Source organism: Phaenicophaeus curvirostris, chromosome 12 (genome assembly GCF_032191515.1).
Source record: "Phaenicophaeus curvirostris isolate KB17595 chromosome 12, BPBGC_Pcur_1.0, whole genome shotgun sequence".
In the NCBI taxonomy this organism is placed as follows: domain Eukaryota; kingdom Metazoa; phylum Chordata; class Aves; order Cuculiformes; family Cuculidae; genus Phaenicophaeus; species Phaenicophaeus curvirostris.
The window spans coordinates 2,688,337-2,708,611 of record NC_091403.1 but is presented as its reverse complement, the minus strand read 5'-3'; the positions used below and the strand labels follow the sequence as shown (position 1 = coordinate 2,708,611).

The window sequence follows — 20,275 nt, the reverse complement described above, 5'->3', positions numbered from 1 at the left end:
AGGTCCCATTTGGTTCTGGTGTGTGTAGGAGAGTCACTCTTACCAGTTTCTTTTTCTTAAAGATGATATCTTTACATGTACTGTGTAAAAAAGTCTGACTTTTTGAGGAAATATAAAAATGCAAAGAGTCTCAGGAAGTTAGTTATTTTACTAATATTACTAAATCATCTTAGAAGTGGTACCTGAACTGATTGAAGAATTTAAGGGCATGTCAAATGAAAGTAGCATAAATTGGAAAAGTCACCCATAAATTTTTGTGGGTGTTGGTGGTGGTTTTTTTTTTCCTGGATTAAAGTAAAGTATTAGCACAGTTATAATCTGTTATACGAAAGTTGTTAGTCTATTTCCAGTTTTCGAGGTTTTGGCTGTGTAACTGTTTTATTACTTTAAGTTATGATTATTTTTACTTTTTATTTGTATGTATGTATATTTTTACATCTATTTATATATATTATTAATTGTATTACACACATCTAATTATACTAGTTTATATGTTGATGGGAAACTTATCTTCTATTCTTTTTTGTTTTTATAAAACCAGTCTAAATTAATTCAGGAAGATGTAGATGCACTTAACACTGAGCTAATGGAATCTTCCCTAACAGACCTGTCAATGCTCAGCTTCTTTGAGTACTTCCATATTTCTCCAATTAAGGTATGTAAGAGAGATACTTCTGGGTAATAAAACACTTAATTAAAATAAACGATCTCTCAATCCCTTATAGTAAATACATCCTCAGGTCAACCTTCTGGGTAATTGAGATCTTCATGCTCTTTTCCTAATGGGGATTTTTTTCATGTTCTTATAACTTAATACTTCATTGGAAAACTTTCTTACTTACCCTTAAGTACAGACAGACCTTTTATCCATTGCTAAGAGGGAAGAGTCAAGGGGTATAATGATGAGGAAAGGTAGACAAAATGCTGGCCTAGAGGTGTCCAAGTCATGTATGACAAATAATAATAAAGCAGTAACAGTAATAAAGCCCTTTTGTGGGCTTGTTGTAATGTATCTTTTGAACCAGTTAGATTTTATGGAACAAGGGAAGAAAGATCATCAGTAATTATACATTATTGTCAATCTACAGAATGCTCCCCTGAGGCTCTCTGATGTGTGTCTTTTTTGTCTTGATTTGTATTGTTTTACTAATTCTTTCTTGACAGTTGCATTTGAGTCTGTCTCTGGCTTCTGGTGGAGAATCATCAGAAAGCAGGGAAGCAATGATAGCCATCCATTCTCTGAATTTGCTGTTGAAAAGTATTGGAGCCACTCTGACAGATGTGGATGATCTTATTTTCAAGTAAGCCCATAAAGATTTCTTTTTCCTAATAGTTTGAATAAAACTGCTATACATTTAATAATTTGGTCCACGATAAACTTTGGCTGCTATAGATACAGCCCTTGGGGAAAGGGAGGAACGATGGGAAGGTGAGATTTGAGCTCGTTTTTAAGCAAGTAGGACTTTAGGATTATCTGAAGGAAAAAAAAAAGAGAACTAATGAGGAGGAGGGAGAGTGCCTCTCACTAATGTGTGATTACTTGTTTTTCAGACTTGCTTTCTTTGAAATTAAATACCAGTTCTACAAAAGAGATCAGTTGATGAAGAGAGTTGTTAGACATTATAGTGAACAAGTAAGTTTAGTTAGTCAAATTTTTGCGTTAAGTTATTATCTTTCAGAATGCAGTAAATAAAAATGGTGAATACTTCTAAAAGCTGCTAATATTTTTTTCATCATATTGAAATAGTAATTTGGTGGCATATTAGAGAAACTTAAAAGCAATAGTTTTCTGGATCGCTTCTGTTCTTTATATTTTTCTTCACCAAAGTATTCTACTAGTTATCCATGCTATTTGAATACTTACTTGAGTATTCTAATACCTTACTCAGGTTGTAAATTAATGTGGAACTACCTGTAAAAAGAGCTGTTAACACTGTTTATGGTTTTGCTTTCTCCCTCTCATTATTCAGCTCCTGAAACAGATGTATGTCCTTGTACTTGGGTTAGATGTTCTTGGAAACCCATTTGGCTTAATCAGAGGCTTATCTGAGGGAGTTGAAGCATTCTTCTATGAGCCCTTCCAGGTATAACTTCCTGATTCTTCAGCTGTGTATGAATAGTAGGCTGATCGCATATACTGCTAGGGTTACAGTTTTGGTGTCGCTGTGCACGCTGAAGAACTAAGAAAACAGGGATTTTTTAATGTTAACTTTAAAGAAATTAAATATTCAAATGCCCTTATTTGTCAGTCGGAAGGACTTTATAGTTTTTCTAGAAGCAGATGAATAAACATATAACTTTCTGCTATTCATAATAAGTTTTATTTTTTTAGGGTGCTGTTCAGGGACCTGAAGAATTTGCTGAAGGCATTGTAATTGGTGTTAAAAGTCTTGTTGGACATACAGTGGGTAAAGTGTCATATTGTTTCTGTTTTGATAAATGACGTTAACTCATGGATTGCATTTGGATTTTTTTTTTTTACTTGTTACTTTGAAGGGAAAGCTATGACATTTCTACGTGGTAATTTTTTTGATGAGTTTTTAAGGTTGTCACATACTGTTGCCGGTTTTTGTGACACAGATTATTCATATGTAAAATTGAGACCACCTAAGTGTCTGTTCTGTACACTGTGCAAGCAAAGTGGGAAACATTGCATGCCCAACTGAATTAGTAACATGCTGGAAAAGAATTGTAATGGTCCTAAAATGCCTGGAGAAGCCTGAGAAATGTTGTTAGGACCAGCTACTGTTACAGTTTTTATTTAGCTGTGTGTTAGAGTAACTAAAGAATATATGCTTCCATCCAATATGCTATATAACATGTATTGAAATGATTTTAAGAGTTACCTTCAGCTGTAGTTATGGATTTCAGGCCAGATTCTGGAGCCTTAACATGAACAACATGTGGTAGTCATTCCATATAAATTTGTAATAGCTAAACTGAGTATGAAGGGAAGTTGCTATGAACTTGTGGCTTCTTGTGTGTTGATTACTGATAAATTGTGAAAGAGTAACTCTTGCTTTATGCTGTGTTCTGTCAGGTGGTGCAGCAGGGATGATGTCTAGGATCACTGGTTCTGTTGGAAAAGGCTTGGCTGCTATTACTATGGACAAAGAATTTCAGCAGAAACGGAGAGAGGAAATGGGTCGGCAGCCAAAAGACTTTGGTGACAGCCTGGCCAAAGGGGGAAAAGGCTTGTTATGGGTATGAACCTTAAGTTGAGTGCACTATGTGCCAACTCTTAATCCATGTTTAAATATTATATGCTGGCAAGTTTGTCTTTATCAGTTTGTGAGCTAAACGGAGGAGACAAACAGGCAGTCTGTTTCTAGAAGACTCAGTGTATTGTATCAGCTTTAGTGTTTGAGGTCTTGTTTTTTGGGCAACCTGAGGAATTGAAGGTAGGGTCTCAGAAAACGAGTGTTGGAAGTAACACCATTTTCTCCTGTGAGATACACAAATAAACAGATTGTTACTCATGTTCAGCAACTGTGTTATCTAATGAAATTAACTGTGCCCTTATTTTACCTTGCAGTCAATTTTGTCATTAAAGTTAGTGGGCTGTGAATTATGAGCTCTGGCCATGGGCTGGAAAAGGCTTTCTGTATGTTGAGGCCTTATAAAAACCGCTAGCTTTTCTTGGCTTAAACAAATGCGAACATAAAGCAAATGAGTGTATATAAAATTAAGCGCTGCATTAGGTTGGAGAGATTCTTCTGAAATGAAAGCTGCGCAGTTCTTGTATTTTTTTTTTATAAACTAAAACCAGGAACCTTTTCTGGTTATTGAAAGATCACATCTGTTTTCAGTTAAAACGTTAAGTATGAGACAAACTTCGTGAAAACTATTATGGAGAGATCTGTATTACCTGAATACAAATGAAGTCTATCACTTTCCATTCAAAAGTAAAACCAGTCATCTTATTTCTAAGCAATTAGAAGCAATAAACATTGTGGAGTTTTCTGATACTGTTTGGTGACAATTTGGAAGTTACTTCAGTGCATTATTCTGTCTTAGTGTCATTGAGCTACTTGGTCTTCATCATCTTTAAGAGAGTTGATGTTAATTTATCTTGGGTGTTTGGTATCACTCACTCATGACTGGGAATTCTGGCAGCTTCCTGTTACTAGTGAAAGGGGAATAGTGACTTGGTTAATTATTACAAGACAAATTACTGTCCAAAAGATTTGTTAGTCTTTCTTACCAGCATAAATGTTTGTTTAGCCATTTTAATTTCAATCTCTTTTCTTTCCCTTGGTTCTAATGTTCATAAAAATTTAAAGTAAAAAAAAAAAACAAAAACACCCAAAACCAAACTCCCGGAAACTCCCAGGCAAGCAATGTTTCCGATGTTGAATTTCATTATAAAGTTTTATAAATTAAAGGTGAGAGGCAACTGGTTGCTCAGTTTTGACTATAACCCTCCTGTTTCTTAGTAGGAACTTAATTATCTTCTTTGTTTTAGGGTGTTGTGGAAGGTGTGACAGGTGTGGTCACTAAGCCGGTTGAAGGTAAGCACTAAGGCTGCACTGCACTACTTACATGGTTTCCCAATACTTTACAATTTATTTTGTAGTTTTGGGAAGTATCAGTCTAAGTGTAGTGGTGCTAAGGCATAGCAAGATTATATTTCTTATTAAAATGTGACATTATATAATGATTTACTCGAATATATTTTTAGCTGTTACTGGCTTGTGACCTTTTAAGCCTTCGTATGAATTAAGGAACGATTGTCTTAGAGACCTATTTCAATAGACCAGCTGTAGTACCCAGTTTGTTGTTTAAAGCCAGGATAAAGACACTTCCAGTACCAAAAGGGCATGTAGTGATAGGACGAAGGGTAATGGCGTTAAACTGAAAGCCATTAGTAGATTAGGTATTCATGGAATCATACAGTAGTTTGGGTTGGAAGGGACCTTAAAGATCATCTAGTTCCAGCTCTCCTGCGATGGGCAGGGCCACCATTATACTTGCTCATCTTAGTCTTTTGCTACTACCAACCTATAAAACCTGATCTATTGGCCTCCAGTACAGACTGTAAGTGTGAGAAGGAGTATCTAGTTAACATCTCGGTTATGCTGGCTTTGGAGCCTGGTAAGGTGTTAAGTGAACAGCGACAGTCCTTAAGCACATAAGGAGGCAAAGTTTGACTTCTCTGAGAACGTTCTTATAAGTGGATTGCAAGTGACCGGTTGCAGTGGGTTGTTTCCAATATGTTCTAGTGCAGCCTGAATCAGTGGTGGTTTAATTCCGTGCTTAATGTCTTCAAGTAGGTTATTAAAACTATTTCTTTCTCTGTTCCCTTTCTTTTAAAGGAGCTAAAAAAGAAGGTGCAGCTGGATTCTTCAAAGGAATTGGAAAGGGGCTTGTAGGAGTGGTAGCCCGCCCAACAGGCGGCATTGTAGATATGGCAAGCAGTACCTTCCAGGGAATTCAAAGGTAAAATGTCAAGAGGAAGTTTTAAGTACCCTTTGTGTGGTGGATTACCTGGTGGTGAAGTGGTCTGGTAGTGACATGCAATTACTTGTGTTAAATACAATATGCAGTAGGATAATATGGCGTTCACGGATGTCTAATAGTCTGTAATGAATGTGTTTTACGATGATCTCTGGAAACTGCTGCTTCCAAGTGCATCTTGGAGTGTTGTAGTTTAGGTAGACAATAATTAGTCTATTTTTTACTTTCATTTCCTCTCTTGATCAGAAAGTAAGTAAAAGATCACATATAAATTTTAAGTTTAGAGATAGGTTGGTGTACTGCTGAATGCAAATATCTAAATGCCATTTAAACTTACTGTAAAGAATAGACCACTGAAATTTTCCAAGAAAAACTTGCCAGTTTGAAATTCGATTAGTAGACCACATCAGGGGCTTCTTCTAGAGGAGTGTGCTAATAAGCATGAGAACCCTTAGTAAATTAGCATCAGTTGGGAATAAGCTTCTCCAGGTTATCCTGTAGCTGTTTAATGTCTAAGGTGACATTGGGGTTGTGTGTCTGTACTGTGATATCTGTGGGGTACCCAGGTAGTGTAAGTGGGATATATGGCAAGTAACGGGTGTATATTAAAGATGTACTGGTGAAACTTAGAATTGTAATAAGCTTACCAGATTATTTTTCCACTGGCTGTGGCAGGGTGGCAGAATCAACTGAAGAAGTATCTAATCTCCGTCCTCCGCGTTTTATTCATGAAGATGGCATCATCCGGCCATACAATAGGGTGGAAGCTGAGGGTTATGAACTATTTGAGGTATGACTTGCTTCGTAAATACAGTTTAAATTCTAACCTACATGGTTCCATAACACAGTTTCCATGTTACAAGAAATCTGCCAGAGATCTGTGGCATTTGTTATGTAAAAATGTGTTGTAAAAATGTGCCCAAGCCTATTTCATAAGGCAAGCCTGAAGAGCAGAGAAGACCCACTGCTTGTAGTACACTGAATGCAACAAGAAAACTGCAGCATTGCTGTTAAATTATTTTCTGCACATAATGTTCTGTAATTGCTTATCTCATACTCTGGAAGGAGGTCATAGGATTAAGAACTGAATATATGGAAACAACAAAAAACATTTTGATACTCACTTCTAATGTTTTGCTTAATAGCGTAGCTAGGGCCAGTTTACAAACTAAGCAACTTTTAATATGATGAATAGAACTTGAATTGTTTGGCGTATAATACGGCTACTGAAATAACTGGGCTTTTTAGTGGAATCAGCAGTTGAAAAAATTGCATGAATTCTCAGAATACCAGAGTTTGGTATTTCCTTATGTTGTGCTTAATAACAATATGTCATAGCTACAGGCATTGTGTGGACACTTAGCCTGCTTTCTGTGTCTGGATGTGGCTAACATATGGAGGATGAATAATTGTTGTTTTCCACTCCTGGATAATCGGATTTCAGTTAATTTGTATTTTAGATTTCATGTTCTTAAAACTTATCTTAAAATGCTTAATTTGTTGCTAAAAAGTTGGAGTAAAATAAGTGTCTACATTAACATTTTAAGATTAAAACTTGCTTATTTGCTGCTTCCTTCTAAATGTTCTTTTAATCCATATTTTCTATTCTACTTCTAATGTTTCTCTTCTTTCTCTTTCTCTCCTGGCATACGCAGCAAGAACTGGAATAACGGAGTAAACATTTTCCATATTACTTCTTCATTTCCATTGCAGTCTTTTCTGCCTTAATTAGTTAGATTAAGGGCGTGTTTGCATTTAACATGTCCTCTTGCCTTCATTGATCTCTCTTCTCACTGTTTCTTGTTGTCTGGGCTAAGAAAGCAAGCAATCAAACTTGCATAACTGTCTTTAGTAAAATGAGATGAGTTAAATGAGGGAGGCAAGGAGGGTTTTTCCTGTATATTTGTTGTTCTAAGAACGCTTAGCTCCTTATGCATGGCAACAACAGAAGGCACTTGGGGGAAAAAAAATTATGGTAAGGTAGATGCTGGCTAATTGCTTAGTGTTCTCTTCGAGCTAGGGCTGCGGATGAAGGGAGCAAACAACATTTTGATACTTGTTTAGAATTTAAGATAATGATATTAAATGGCTTTTTTCTTTCTGTTAAAATTCTTATGACTTTGTTTCCATATGAATTTTAAGAAAACATATTTATGGTTTCTGTAATATGCCATAGGCCTGTCAGTTATACATCGGTAACTTCAAGTTACAACTACTTCTTTATGAAACTGTATCAATTAAAAAATCTGGCCAGCTCAGTGGACTCTAGTGTCATTCACGGAATCCCCTAGGACTTTGCTGTTCAGCATACTTAAATGTAAACTTCAACTGTTCACATGAATTTACTTAATTTAGAAATAGATAATTTTTTTATATACATCAGTGGTGGCATGAATTTTATTTCTTACACAACATCTCATAAATTAACAAGGTAAGCTTAAACTGATCTCAGTAAATTGTTTGCCTAACATACATGAAAAAAACACTAAGTAGAGCCGTCTCTCTACTGCTCATGCCTTTTTAGAGCTTAGTGGTTAATTGTCAGCTTATTTAATTTAAAATTGTTTAACATTTTTGTTTTGCACACTTGTAACAGTGGTTTGGCAAATGTTTCAGTTGAACAGTCAATTGTATTTGAAGTACGGACATTGGTAGACATTAGAGCTCAGCTTAGGAGGAGCGTAGACGTAGGTCTTAAAAGCGAAGTTACTTTTTCCACCTGTAAGGGGTTTTTTTTGAGCAGAATGAGGACAGTAGCCAGGTGGAGTAGACCAGTTTACTTGTGTAAACTTGTTTACACAGTGCACTTTCCTAGAAGTGCTGGCTCTCATGTATGTGGGCTAAACAGGGCTCTGCTCAGTCAATTCAAACTCAGGAAAGTCAGATCTGATGTCTTGCAGGCCACGTCTCTAGCTTATGCAGTGAGGCTCAGCAGTACAGATGCATTTTGTAAAACATAAATGCACGATATGTATAGCTGGAGAAATCAAAGAACAAGTAGGGAAACTCTAGGAGAACTGTTATCCGATGAATTAAGTTCTCATGAGTTTTAATCTTTGTCTGAGGAGCGTTTGTAGGTGATGAGATTAGCTTGAACAGGTAGTGAAAGCCTTTGGCTTTGCTCATCTTTGCCTTTTAATGTGCAGGTATTGCTGCTCGCCCTGGTGAGGAGGCTGCCTTCTAACCCCAGCACTTAGGGTCTGACATGATGCGATTCATACATTATTCAGTGTCTATAGTGTTGCTGTGTTTCATTTCCCAGTTAAAGCATGGGGCTTTATAAAGAATGCAGAACGCTTCATGAATAATTGAGACCTGGTGGTGAGACAGTGTGTGGCAGGGAGAATACTATGCTAGGTTTCAAGAAACTGCAGATTCTATTTCTGTTTGAGTCACTGCTCTGTGGTGTGAATTTGCACTGGTTCTTTCATTGCCATGTAAAATAAGAATGAATTCAATTTCTGTTCAGTGCCCCAATATTCTCATAAAAATAAAAGCTTTTGATAAAGGTGCCTGAATTTTAACTGTGCGAATCATGGAGTAATTAGCGTCAAGTACAGCCCTTTTTTACATCATGCCACCACCATCGTGCTGACGTCTGTCAGGTGTATTGAGAATAGCTCTGAGAAATATTCCATCTCTTGGGCACGGAGCTCGGTGGGAACTCTGACTTGAGTAACATATTGCATGTATAATCTAAAAATACTATCGGGATTGTTTCTGAATTTATGAGAAACAGACTTTCTCTCCAAAGCTTTGAGTTGAAATAGAGGAGCATGCTTATGAATAAATCTGTTCAAATGTGTGGCACATCTCATTTCTGCATATCCAACAAAAGGATTCAGAATTGTAGCCTTTGAATTGCAATCTTACATGACAGTGGATTTTGTATTTCTTGAATTTTTACTTGTCTTTAAAGTAGCTATGGTTCAGGTAGAAAATACGAGGTCATATTTTGATTTTTAGTCCTGTGCTGCCATCTTTCTTCTGATGTTTTGAAGAATCATTGAGATAAGCAGTCTCTCTGGCATTTTTCTTCCTTTCATGTACATTTTACAGTTTCAGGATTTAAGATGGTCAGAAAGTGATATTTTTTTATGGAAGATATGGACACTATATTTTTGCTTGCTGGAAAATGCTTAATTAAAATGTTGTTCAAAATGTCACATTGCTAGGGAGCAGTTCCAGGGAAACACTATGCCAGTGATTTCAATTCTTGAGTATCAAATCATTTCTGAGCTTAAAGAATTTTTGGGGACAGTTGCGATGTATGATAATGCTTTAAGACATTTGTTGAACTTTTAAATATATGAAAATAAAGCACAAAAATAAATGTTGAAGCCTCTTCTAATTGATTTTGATGTAAGCTGGGCTGAAAGAAGGTCTTTCCATTTTGGTTACTTAAACTACAGAGAGATCTTTGCCTGCATGGTTGACCACAGGCAGATAAATGGGGAATAAGGTTTAGCTTCTGTTGTTATCTGACCAATTTTATTGATCTGGCTTTGGAAATATGGAATGAAATGTATTGTTACAAGGAATAACTAAAAAACACTATTCTTGTGGTAGGTTTGCTACATAGAGGATTCATGACCTCTGCATTTGATATAACTTGTGTACAGATAAGGTTCTTTAGTAACAATTACCTATTTACCATGTACGTGACAATTCTATTAAAATACAAATTCTAACAATCTTACAGTTGCTAAATATATACAGGATTATAACATGAAGTGTGTATTTAATTTTAGCAGACCCCTTCCATCCTGAAAACTGCTGTTCATACTAGCAACCCAAGCAGGTTTACTTGTAACACGGTTAATGCATTACATGGTTAGTTAAGCAGGCAGCCAGACTGGTTGGACAGAAGTGCATCACCTGCTTTCTGGCAAATTCATAGCAGGAGAACCAGTAGTAGGCACAGATTTATTCTCATACCCAGTTTGATGTTGGGTTTCTGTTGGTAGTACATTATTCACTTCACAGTTTGATCTTTCTGTACGTGTTTTATTGATGTGTATGCGTTTCCCATAAATATATTGATAAGTCACTTCGTGAATCTTGCCTTTAAGCTAGCGTTATTGTGAGCTTGATTTAGGGATGACTGTGAGACTGTCTTCTGTGCTGCTCTTTGGAGTTGATGAAATATTGTAAACCAGGTGACATGCTCTAGAAAATATTATACTTCAGTTAAACTGTAGGTACAGAATAGGAAATCTGAAAAATATGTAACCATAAAATGAATGATCTGCTAAAAAAAGCTAGGAAGCACTCCAGTAATGTATTTCAAAACTTTTTTAACCTCTATATTCATAGTTTGTCACTTGAGTTGTAGTCCTCTAACAAATGTGATGATTATTTTGATCTACAATTTCGTATACCTTCTTAATTTTATTGCTGAATAGGCACATCCATTCAGTGCTTTGGAAACCTAACCTTGAGATGAATTGAGTATTTTGATCTTTATAGTTAATTTCTAAGGGTCTGGAAGGGTCTGGGTCCTGTGCTGCCACCTTTAAAGTTACTCTTGCCAGATTTTCACTGTTGAATCAAGTCTACAGCACAGGGTGTAACAGAATGAACATTACTAAACAATTATTGGCACAGTAAGGAAATTAAAGCTGAAGTCTTATACTGTAGTGTCATCATTCCCCTTTCAGTGACTCGGCCTCAAGAGTGAGAACACTGAGAGCCTGCCTTTAAAGAACCAGTTCAATGAAGTAACTTTTCAAAAGGCTTTTGAATTGAAAATACTGCTTTGAGTTTTCTTTTTACAGCCGCAAAATTATTTTCTATTTCTGTTTCAGAAATTGCACATCAGAAAACTGGAAAAAGAGAGCTATCGATACCACTATGCAATTCCAGGAGCCAGAAGAGCAAACCTTATGGTTACCAATAGGTACTAAGTTCTGAAAGCTTTCTAAGGCCTTGTCTTGGTTTCAAGTCAAAGCTGATGGCTGTTCTTTGCTTATGTACTGTACTCATGCACTTTCTTTTTGCTTTTTTTTTAAAAAATAAATTATTTTATTTCCTTTATGGAAAATGTACTGTGGTAATGATGTCAATACTTGTTACTAATTTAGGCAGACAGTTTGCCTATCTGAGAAATTGAATATTAACTTTTTTCTTCTGAACAGGAGAGTGATATATGTAAAAGAAGTGGAAATCTTAGGCCACTTAGCAACAGAGTGGGATTACTTATTTGAAGACTTCACGCGCAGTCCCTCCCATGAAGCAAATGTTTTAAAGCTAACTGTTTTGGTAAGAACAGCGTGTAAACTTTGATTTAACACTAATGGTCCAAACATACTCTTAACATAGTTATGGTTATAACAGCTAACTGTGGAATTATGAGGCAGGATATATTTAAGATTTCTTGAAAACATGGGTTGGTTTGGGCGGAGAACACGTTGAAATCTAGCCTGAAGTTGACATTCAAGCCATTTAAGTGTCGGATTCTGTATTCTTGTTTTGTGAGTCACCCGAAATACATTTTTGTTCCCCTCTGCAACAGGAACAAAGGATGTTCCAAAGGAAGGACAGTGCAGGTCATGAATGCGTAAAGGCAGTTAAGCTTCAGGATGAAGCTGCAGCAAGGGTATATTCTTTTTTTTTCTTTCTTTCATCTTCTTTCCTTATGATGTTGTTAACAGTTGTTGAAACTCAGCATGTAAAAAAAGATGGTAAGGTTCAGAGACCTGTTATAGAATAAGCGACTCTGCCTGTGGAAGATTTACCACACTTCCATGTTGAAAAATTAGTTTAACGAGGTGAATAGGGAAACTAGATAGTCTAAAGTTTTTAATTGTATATACGCAACAACAATATAAGGTTGAAGCTGCACGGTCTTATGTTTTGTATATTAAAATTCTTTAAAAGAAAACAATTCCAATACCTGAAGTAGTAGGTTCAGTTCATTATAGTTTCCAGGATTCAATATACCTCTGAATTCTGCCACCTTCTCATTATTTCAAGGTTACTAGACTAATCCAACGAGTCTGCTTTGGGTGAGAAAGCTTACTTCCATTCCTCTCACCTCTCACCCCCCCACACACCTGGGGTCCGAGGTACTCCAGCAGGTTTGGTTTTTCTTTAGCTTTTCCCTAGGAAAAAGAGAGTAGAGATAGATCACTAAATTAGTGTTATGTATATTGATGTTACGCATACTGTGCGATACATTTCGTGTTGGATAGTTGAGATGTAGGGTTTTTAATTATTAGACTGTTTGGATTCAGGAATGAGATAAAAAGGGCTATCTTAGTTGCACTGGTTTGTTCAGTTAAGTTAATTTTAGAATTATTGTTAGGTTCTATTTCATTTCGTCTTTTTGAGGGTTTTCAAATGACTGTCCAATTTGAGAGTGCTTTTCATTTTGGAAGTACCTGCTGTCACATATATCTTCTTTTAATTTTTCTGAATGATTTTATCATATTTCCAGATAATACAGGCTGTAGTTCCCAGTTTTGTAGACTGACTGGGCATGAATTTATTACTAGATCTTTAAATGGCCTGACTTTGAAAGCCTCCAGAGCATATAATATTGGCAATGTCACTTGCTTATCTGTTTAAAATGAGATCACTTGTATTGGGGTGCTGCCTGAGGAAGCTTTATAGTTAAGTGTGAATAACATCATTAATGTTACTACTTGAAAAATCAGAGTTGATTGGAAATATCACTGAAGCTTTTCCTGGGTTGAAAATTATGCCTGTGTATCAGAAGTTATGGATCTAACTTAAGGCTCATAAACTAGCCAGTGTGTATGTAGCTTTTAATGTTTGTTGAATTACCTATTTTTAGTTGCATCTTACAGAAGAAAAATGCAAATTCCATGTTTTATTTTCTTTCTTGCAATATGTTGCTTTACAGAGGATATGTCGTGCCATTCAGGAAGCCCAGGCAACAAGAAGACAACAAAAGCTGGTGAAGCAAGCGTCGTTGCAGTTGAAGAAACCACAAACACCGTCTTGATAATGACAGGATTTGTCGGGTTTGACCTTTGGTAGGCAATTTTATCCCTAAAATTGATGAGAAGCAACATGGAAACATTGTGCAGAAAGTAAAGATAAAATATCTTGGGTCTTCCTTGAAAGTCAATAGCCATAAATTATTTCAAGAACCTATGACTCTTTCTAAAACTGTGGGTTTCATTATTCTAAAATACACATTTATGTTTAAAAATTACATTTCCTGCTAAAATCTTTTGTCACTCTGAAATTTTCTTTTCTGCCCTTATTCATGTCAGGAGTTCTTATAAATGGATTCTAAAATGAAGTGGTTATCTGATTTGCACTCCAAAGTTTGTTTACAGACAGGTTGTAGTAATTGTGGTTCTAGCATTTTGCAAAATAAAGTACTTGTGTTCGTGATTGAAACTAATTAAAAACTCCTATTTTAGGCAATATTCTTCTTAAATTAAGAAGTGTACACAATTTAGCTACTGTAATTTCATCCCTGTCTATTTAGTATTAGAAAATAGTGCACTGGAGTGAATGAATATGTATGAAAGGAATAGGCTATTGTTGTCTGGAAATGCTTACTTTGGAACGTTGTCACTTATGCTATAAATGAAAATCTGCACTTTAAAAATGGGAGATTTTATTCACCTGTCATGTGCATCTATATGGTTTTGGTTATATTGCTGTAGCTTGAGGATTTTTCCATGAGGAACAGCACACTGCTTTTAGACAGCATTGTATGTCAAAAGCTTAAATCCAAGTAATTAGCTTTCCATATTTCAGTGTATAGTTACTCTACTGGAAGAGTGCCATCTCATTAAGCGAAAAGTCACTTCTGATATAATATTTTTGTTGCAGTTTCTCTTTCTGATGACTATTAGCATTCAGTTTAGCAAGATATTCAAGCACATTTAAAGTTTATGCCTGTTTCTTGATGGACGAATTCACAGACTTCGTTGAGACAAGTTCCATTCTTAACACTAGGCACATACGTGGGTAACTGCCTGGGTCGATATGCTGACGGTATCAGCAAACAGGTTTTAGTTTGGGGATCAGTAAGCTAAGAGCTGTTGCTGTCAGTCTTTGGCTCTTGAATAAGATATAAAGTATCCTTGCCATACTTACTTGTGCAAATTTGCTTTTTTCAATTTACTTCGCTTGGAAAGAATGACTTCTGGTTTTTTATTTAGTTTTATGTGAGGTGAGCTATAGATAGGAACTCAATGAACAAAATTGGCAATACTCTTGCATAGATGTGTAAGTGGAGCAATTGCAAAATCTGGGCTTGTAAATTCTTGTTCTACCTAAGGGGGGTAGTGAATTTTATAAATGTACTCTTTACCTGTACCTATGATCTCACCAAAATTAAAAACCTTAATATATCTGTAAGTAAGCTGCCAAACACAGAACTTTCAACATCTGCAGACGATTTTGCTGCTGTTGTATGCACATGACTATTGATATGATTTGCTGTGATATAAAAAAAAACCTTAAATTCTGTGATACTGCCTATTTTCTGGAAAGCTCTGCTCAAAAACTAATGACACCAGCTGTCTGGGTTGTATGTTATTTCGATCCTTTGTTTAAAAAAAAATAAATTTTTATATGCAGTTATTTGTGCTATGATCTTAAATGTTGTTGCTTCTAAAATATGCTATATACTGTTGGTCTGCCACGTGACACTGCCACTGTATGGAAAAAAATATTGGAGTACTAGCGTACTGCAGAAGAGCTTGGTGCCTGGCCTTTAAGGGGTCGCTGTGTGTGTACTCTCTCTTAACTCATAGTTGAAAATAGATTTTTCTTCGGTGTACTCTTGCTGCATGTTTAGATGGTACCATGTACCTTTTTTGAGGGAGAGAATTCAAGCTTAAAATAGTTGCGATGACACGTTTCTGACTCCAGGCTTCAGTTTAGAATCATAGAATCATAGAATAACCAGGTTGGAAGAGACCCACCAGATCATCAAGTCTAACCATAATGTGAGCTTCTCAGTTCTGTACTTCCTCATTGTTATTTTTAAACTTTTCCGTTTGAATTGTAAACAGTATGTGTTGAATTTCCTCACTTTGTGTGATTAGGTACAATGAAGTAGCTTCCTATTTAAAATGGTCTGAAGAAGCAGTAGGTTTCAAGAGAATTAGTTTTGCAATGCTTATCTTTGCAGTTTGGGTTGCTAGCTGTCTTTGAACTGCTAAATGGCACTAAAATTCCAGCTGAAGAGGTGTTGAAGGACCTTCTTTACCTCTTGGATCAATCACTCAAGAGGACTTGAGAGAGATTGTTTGCTAAGGAATCCCCTTTCTTGCTTAGATGACAATGACGTTCAGGACCAATAGATTTCCAGTGCTTGTGCTGTGCTTCCTTCAGTTTTCCATTTTTACCATGAGTTCTGTCTTTGTGACAATAAGACAACCACATAATGCCTCTTAAGTGAACTTATAAAAGAAGGAAAAAAAACCATGACCACCACCCAGCACTCTTAAAAACACTCAGATTGGAGTCCCAATCCTTGTAGCTGTTGACAAGCTGAGTCGACATGGTCCTGGATAACCTGCTCTAGTGGATGTTGGTTGAACTAAGTAATTTCAAGAGTTATCTTTGATCCACAGCTGTTCTGAGATTCTTTCACAATAAGAAATCTGAAATAATCCCCTGTTCCCTGTAAAAAAATTAAAGACCCAAGGATGTGTGAGGTTCTGTGTTTCCTGAGTTAAATTAAATTATAACCATCAAAACAACTTTACACTTTTCACCATCATGTTTAACCATTTTCTCAACACTTGCGGAGTCTGGAAGAATGTTTGATTTATTATAACACTGAATAGGAAGTGTTTTATTAGTACAAGACTGAATAGTTTTAAGGAGGTATTAGTTGTGAAGTTGAGGGAGGAGGGGAAGAGTAAGTAATTCACCTTAACAACCAAAGTACCAATATTTTTATTTCATTTCTGGCAGTAAATATGCTTCTGTTGTAGTAGAGTTACGTCATGATTACACTAGAAATGTCCTAATCCTGGTCTTTGCTTGACAACAAGGATTATTTAAATAAAGGGGTCTTGGGTCACTCAGCTTATTTAAAAATAAAATAAAAAGCATGTAATTTTAGAAGTGAAAACTGACTTGTGAAACATTGTGAAACTAGCTAGCATCTGTTTGACAAAATAATTCTTTCGACAGCTTATAAAATCGCATTTATTCAGACCTGAGTGTGAAGACTTGAAACAGTGGACAGACCACTTCAAGAGGAATGTTATTATAGGAAACAAGTGGAGGGAGTTGACACTAAACGTAAACATCTTCAGGTGCCACTGGAAAAAGCAAAGCTTTATTCTCCTTATTAAAATTTCCTGGACAAAGGTATGCTTTTGAGGGAGAGGGTAGTTAGTTAAACAGACGGTGCCACATAGCACATAAAGGGCAAGTTGAAGGAGAAAAAAAAAAGATTGTTAGACGTCTAGATGTGGAATAAAATTTATTCCAAGTCTATGAAAATTGTTCAGTTTACTAATGATGCTAGTGCAATTCCCTTCCTTGGATTATGGATCTCATTTGCATAATCACTAAGTAACGATGCAAATAACACTGATCTCTAGACTTTAGCACTTATTATCTCTGTGCTGCGATTTCCTCCTGTTTTGCAGTTTTCAGGATGTTTTTCAGCAACTAAGATGTAGCTTAATCTAGAAACCTGGCTCGTCTGAAGGAGAATAGCTTAAGTATGAAAGGAGAAATCACTCCAAAAAGGAAAGAGTTGACCCATCAAAAGGAAGGTGCAAATTTAAAACTTAATTCAGTTCATTGTATCCTTGTCCTTCCTACAAGTCAGGAAGTAAACTTCTACTTTGAAATGTATTTATATTCTTTGTTGTTTATTTTAGAGCAAGCATGTTCATTGTCTATCCTGATCTAATCTTCAGGTTGCATTGGGGTTAGGGATGAGGGAGGCAGGACAAACCCCATCGCATTGGCATGGTAGATGGGGAGTGAGGGGAAGTGAAAGCAGGATGGTCATAAATCTGTAAAATTACTAACTCTTAGAGGTGAAAAATTGGTGAAAAGTTAATTTGATATATTGAAATCATGCTACAAATTCCTTTTATATCAGTAACTGGGAAAACACCTCATCTAGTTATGCAGACAAACTGCTACTTGAAAACAATAACTGCGTTGAATTTTAATAAGGAAAAGAAATTTTTGTTTGGATTTCAGTCAGGGAGGCAGAGAGTCGTTCCCAGACACTTTACTGGAGTCAGCAGATGGAACGCTGAAAATCCTCTTTATTCTTAATATGACAACCCTCAGATTCCAGTGTTCATCTTGTGTATGTGTCCACAATGTTTCTAGACTCTGCTGTTTATCAAAGGTAAGTGCTGTAAGGATGTACAATTCTGAAAAATGCTTGTCCAAAACAAGGACTTGAAAAGTAAGGGAGCTGTCTGTGCACTGTATAATGTAGCATACTTGATGGGAAAACATTTCAAACCCCTGGAAGCATGACATAAATTCCTCCCCTATATAATCAAAGCTTTATAGGTAAATCACTGAAGCTGTGCACGTCCTAGTCTCTGCTCTGATAAATGTGGCCCTGAATCTGCCCTTGACTTAGTTGATGTATGAGGACTTCATTGTGCTTGTAAAGCTTCCTGTTGAGTTTATTGTCATCTGCACCTCTGGCTGTGCTCTCTGTTTCCCTACTGGGAAGAAGTTTGCTGTCGGCTTTTAAAAAGCTCTGACATTGGACCAAGAAGCTCTTAAGGAGTCCAAAAAGACCTCTGCAACTGATCCCATAGCGTTGTGTTGCAGGTTAATTATCAGTAAAAACAGCACAGAAAGTATCTTGCTGTTAGTAACTTAGACTTGAGCAACACTGCTTTAAACCTCATCCTGTCTTGAAAAGCATATAATCAAATAACAGAAGAAATTGGAAGTTTAGTGTGATGGCATTCTGACAAACATTTGGGGAAGCAATTGTACAATAGTTTTTAAATTAGAACAGTGTCAGTAGGCTTATCGTGGGGACGGTCCTGGAGGAACTTTACTTTTACATTTAAACTCTACTTAGCTATTTTTTTTCTATACGCTGTTAAGACATTGTGCACAATTTAACACAGCACACCAACTTTGAGTAATTAATTACTGATGCTGATAAGCATCCAAAAAAGAGCTCTACGTTCTTGTGGAGTTTTAAAAATAAAAGCATATTGCTTAAGTTAACTTTGAGTTAATTGCCAAGATTTTTTTAAGGTTTAACTCACTGTGGTGTAGCAGAAATCTGTGTATGAAACTTGATAGATTAATACACGTCTAGGTGGCAAATGAGGAAATGCTGCTGTAAATTGTTGTTTCAGTAGTTACCCACAAGGTGGGGGAATGAATCTTCATATTTTACTGCTGTTGTCTTACAGCCTCCCTGCCCACCCTCCTCCTGCCTGAATACCATACTGTTAAAACCACCTAGTTGATATGGTCACTGTAGAGCTTCGATATATCAGAGGCTGTCAGAAGCTTTACAAACTAGATCTAAGCCTGGAATTCTGGAAGTGTTGAAATAATATACCACAACAATCATTCACATGTTATTTCTTACTTGTACATTGTGTTATTGGAATTGGTGCAGATTCCCATGTGTACAATTTTTTTAGAGGGTAATGTTTTAGAGTAAAAACCTTTCCATGTGGTTTTTACTCAAGTGCTCGTTCTGCTAATGCTGCTGTTGAATTGCAGAAATTGATCTGAAGATGGCTGTATAACAGGCAGTGTTCTATAAGGTAGGTCCTATTTTCATTCTGTGTCTTTAATAAATTCAGAGAAGTCTGAGGCTGCCCAAGAAGCCATCTCAGAACTGTTTAACAGGATTGCTTATTTTTTTCCTTTGCACTATTTAGCTAAAATGAATAAAATTGTGATTTTCCTAAACAGGAGAGATTACTTCGTGGTAGATGTTATACTTATTTCAAATAGTACTTCAGAACCGCCTCAGACTCATGACTTGCAAACAAATAAAAAATTAAAAACTAAGCAATACTGTTTTGTTTGGGACATGACTGTCACTTCTTGGTTTAGAGACTGCTGCTATGAGCTTCTGTTAGAGAGAGCTAATCTTCACTCAGCTTCTACAGTTCAGTTGTAGGAGCCAATCTTATGCTTGGGAGCATGCAGAATATCATGTATGTTCCTCTGCAGCGTGCAAGAATTGAAGATGTATTAGCCCAGTGGCTTTTTTCTATGTCTGTGTTGTTGGATGCAAGTGTCGTTTTCTTGTCTGCTTTTAGGATCCTTTCCAGTTCCTACTTTCTAACAATTCTCTTGCCAATTCTGTAGTGAGAAATGCCTTAAATGGGAAGTAAGTGAGGCTACCAAAATGCTTAAAAATAATAATTTGACTATATCTTTTTGCTGGAAAAAATATTTAATGAGAGGGAATGTTGCCGTGAGGGTTTATGGGAGAGAAGAATCTTCATTGTAAGGGAACTGAACATTTTCAACCAGATTATTTCTGGTATTATCAGGCTTGGAGTGCTCTCTGTGCTGGCTTCTGAGGGCTGCTCAGTCCCTCCTGCCATCCCTCACAATTTCCTAACCATGTAGTATCTCGAGCTTGCAGCAGGGACTGAGAGCTGAGGGGAAGAAAGGAAAGAAGGAGAGAAGGCACTTGCTTACTGCCAGCATTTGCATCAAGGTTGCTGCCTGACTCCCATTTCTAATCGCTGCCTCGCTGCTCTCATCTTAGCCAGGAGAAGGGAAGACCTTGTGACTTTCTGTGTTTCATCTAGTATATCCTGTGTAGTCAGCAAGTAACACGTGGATTGGTTTTTAATCTCCAATTTGGCCTTTTTATTCTTGGAATTCTGCTAGGTGT

The 20,275-nt window shown here is 36.5% G+C and overlaps 1 protein-coding gene and 1 long non-coding RNA gene across 4 annotated transcripts in view; both read left to right on the top strand.

The window, feature by feature from the left end:
* The window catches only part of VPS13C (vacuolar protein sorting 13 homolog C), a 72,067-nt gene extending 57,040 nt beyond the window's left edge, over positions 1 to 15,027 (top strand). For all 3 annotated transcript variants that reach the window (XM_069867055.1, XM_069867054.1, XM_069867053.1), the window contains 13 exons: positions 542 to 655; positions 1,165 to 1,301; positions 1,552 to 1,633; positions 1,971 to 2,084; positions 2,333 to 2,408; positions 3,041 to 3,204; positions 4,466 to 4,511; positions 5,316 to 5,439; positions 6,133 to 6,247; positions 11,265 to 11,356; positions 11,595 to 11,718; positions 11,972 to 12,055; positions 13,325 to 15,027. In XM_069867055.1, coding sequence (XP_069723156.1) covers positions 542 to 655; positions 1,165 to 1,301; positions 1,552 to 1,633; positions 1,971 to 2,084; positions 2,333 to 2,408; positions 3,041 to 3,204; positions 4,466 to 4,511; positions 5,316 to 5,439; positions 6,133 to 6,247; positions 11,265 to 11,356; positions 11,595 to 11,718; positions 11,972 to 12,055; positions 13,325 to 13,426 — 1,374 coding nt within the window. In that variant the 3' untranslated portion in view covers positions 13,427 to 15,027. The remainder of the gene's footprint in view (positions 1 to 541; positions 656 to 1,164; positions 1,302 to 1,551; positions 1,634 to 1,970; positions 2,085 to 2,332; positions 2,409 to 3,040; positions 3,205 to 4,465; positions 4,512 to 5,315; positions 5,440 to 6,132; positions 6,248 to 11,264; positions 11,357 to 11,594; positions 11,719 to 11,971; positions 12,056 to 13,324) is intronic.
* A 1,249-nt stretch (positions 15,028 to 16,276) lies between these two features.
* Positions 16,277 to 19,406, top strand: LOC138725827 (uncharacterized). The gene is made up of 3 exons (XR_011338313.1): positions 16,277 to 16,773; positions 17,626 to 17,779; positions 19,141 to 19,406. It is a non-coding gene; the product is annotated as an uncharacterized lncRNA (long non-coding RNA).
* The last annotated feature ends 869 nt before the right edge of the window (positions 19,407 to 20,275 follow it).